The sequence below is a fragment of the Ascaphus truei genome, chromosome 15 (assembly GCF_040206685.1).
Source record: "Ascaphus truei isolate aAscTru1 chromosome 15, aAscTru1.hap1, whole genome shotgun sequence".
In the NCBI taxonomy this organism is placed as follows: domain Eukaryota; kingdom Metazoa; phylum Chordata; class Amphibia; order Anura; family Ascaphidae; genus Ascaphus; species Ascaphus truei.
This window is the reverse complement of record NC_134497.1, coordinates 47,261,580-47,264,079: the sequence shown is the minus strand read 5'-3', so window position 1 is coordinate 47,264,079 and position 2,500 is coordinate 47,261,580. Positions and strand designations below refer to the sequence as shown.

General features: G+C 44.0%; 2 protein-coding genes across 5 annotated transcripts in view; both read left to right on the top strand.

Moving 5' to 3' along the window:
• The window catches only part of LOC142466912 (uncharacterized), a 28,215-nt gene extending 26,188 nt beyond the window's left edge, over positions 1-2,027 (top strand). For all 4 annotated transcript variants that reach the window (XM_075572523.1, XM_075572521.1, XM_075572522.1 and 1 more), the window contains one exon: positions 1-2,027. This exon is cut by the window's left edge and continues 863 nt beyond it. In XM_075572523.1, the coding sequence (XP_075428638.1) occupies positions 1-991 (991 nt within the window). In that variant the 3' untranslated portion in view covers positions 992-2,027.
• The window catches only part of LOC142466919 (uncharacterized), a 248,109-nt gene that overhangs the window by 139,835 nt on the left and 105,774 nt on the right, over positions 1-2,500 (top strand).

The window sequence follows — 2,500 nt, the reverse complement described above, 5'->3', positions numbered from 1 at the left end:
CTTATCCAGCCTGAAAAAACACATGAGGACACACACAGGGGAGAGACCGCATATATGTGGGGAATGTGGGAAGGGATTTAGTCGGTCATCCAGCCTGAACACACACATGAGGACACACACAGGGGAGAGACCACATGTATGTGGGGAATGTGGGAAGGGATGTAGTGACTTATCCAGTCTGAACATACACAAGAGGACACACACAGGGGTGAGACCGCATGTATGTGGGGAATGTGGGAAGGGATTTTGTGTGTCATCCAGGCTGAACAAACACAAGAGGACACACACAGGGGAGAGACCGCATGTATGTGGGGAATGTGGGAAGGGATTTAGGGATGTATCCAGCCTGAACACACACATGAGGACACACACAGGGGAGAAACCACATGTATGTGGGGAATGTGGGAAGGGATTTAGTGAGTCATCCAACCTGAACATACACAAGAGGACACACACAGGTGAGAGACCGCATATATGTGGGGAATGTGGGAAGGGATTTAGTCGGTTATACAGCCTGCACATACACCAGAGTACACACACAGGGGAGAAACCACATGTATGTGGGGAATGTGGGAAGGGATTTAGTGACTTATCCAGCCTGAAAAAACACATGAGGACACACACAGGGGAGAGACCGCATATATGTGGGGAATGTGGGAAGGGATTTAGTCGGTCATCCAGCCTGAACACACACATGAGGACACACACAGGGGAGAGACCACATGTATGTGGGGAATGTGGGAAAGGATGTAGTGACTTATCTAGCCTGAACATACACAAGAGGACACACACAGGCGAGAGACCGTATGTATGTGGGGAATGTGGGAAGGGATTTAGTCAGTTAAGCAACCTGAACATACACAAGAGAACACACAGAGGCGAGAGATTGTATGTATGTGGGGAATGTGGGAAGGGATTTAGTGACTTATCCCACCTGAACACACACAGGAGAGAGACCGTATGTATGTTGGGAATGTGGAAAGGGGTTTAGTGACATATCCAACCTGAGCACACACAAGAGGACACACACAGACGAAAGACCGAATGTGGGAAGGAATTTAGTCAGTTATGCAACCTGAACACATACAAGATGACACACACAGGGGAGGGACCTATCTCTAAAGCCAGGCATATTTAGGGATAACCAGTGACTAAGACGCTCACGTATAAGTGTTCCGTTCGGAATTCAGGGGGAGCATAAAGGGAAATAAAACAAAAGAGCAATCTAAGTGTAGACAATAAAACAATTGTGAATTCGCTAAGTGATGTGTCTTGGCTCGTATGCACAGCCTACTCACAAGATGTTGATAAAAAAACATGCAATTGGAAACAGTTTCCAGACGAGAAGAGGAACTCCTATTCCGGATGGGGTGAAGACCTCCAATCTCAGCAGAACAGTGGTATATGTAAAGAAGGAAAAGTATCAATAGTGCAGACCAATCTTAAAAAACGTAACTTTTATAGGGCTTAAAAATGCACACTTACATGCATTATTTGAATGTTTTTATTGTATCACAACACTGACGGAAGAGAGTATGCTGTGGACATTTGACTCACCCCCAGCCTCCGGTCTGCAAACGGTGTCTCAGCGGTCAGCTCCCTGCTTCCCTTGCTCTCTCCGAGGTACGCCGACACGTTACATCTGATTAGTCGCGACACGTCACTTCCGGATTTGGATTCTGGGTCTGCAATCTCGGTCACTGCCTCTCTCCTCCTACAGGCGGCTACCACTCTACGTGTTTCGCCAATCCCATCCGTGGCTTCGTCAGGAGTGTACCGCCCCCTCTCACCTAACATCTTAATATACCCTACTTAATTGACATCAATAAAAGGCATCTGCTAAAAAAAGGTCTGCACATGTTACTATATCATTTAATCGATTGACATTTCTATCTTGGTGTAAAAACTGGGACTTGAAAAAGGAGCATCCACGTAATAACTGGATCACAGAGACGGGGATACTGTGTGTACTAAGGATTCAAAAAATGATTCAAAGATTGATTAATGAAATAATCAATGAAGTGAGGGGGGATAATCAATATATAAAGGGAAATATTTACAAAGTACTCACGATTCTTATTTGAAAATCATACAATAAGATCTCTATTAATACATAGATAAATGATGTATGTAATGATATAAAAAAGGGGAATTAAAGGGACAGACCAGTGGAAAACTATCCAAAAAATCCTATTAAATTATTATAAAAAATCCATGTAAAAACTATATAAAAAATGTATAAAAAAGTGGGGGACAGGCCAATGCAAAAAGGCACCAGTAAAGTACCAAAAAAATGCCAAATAGGGGGAAAATTCATACTACATTGGTAGTCTCAAAAAAGTGCAAAGATAAAAATGTCATGATTTCACACCTCACAAATCTTATACTATATTAGTGAAAGCACTGTATGTTTGCCTGCCTGGATGTCCGGTGTCCCTAGGGGAAATCTCATTGGTCCCTTGGGTCGCCCGCCCCCGCACACCTCTCATTGGCCTGAGGC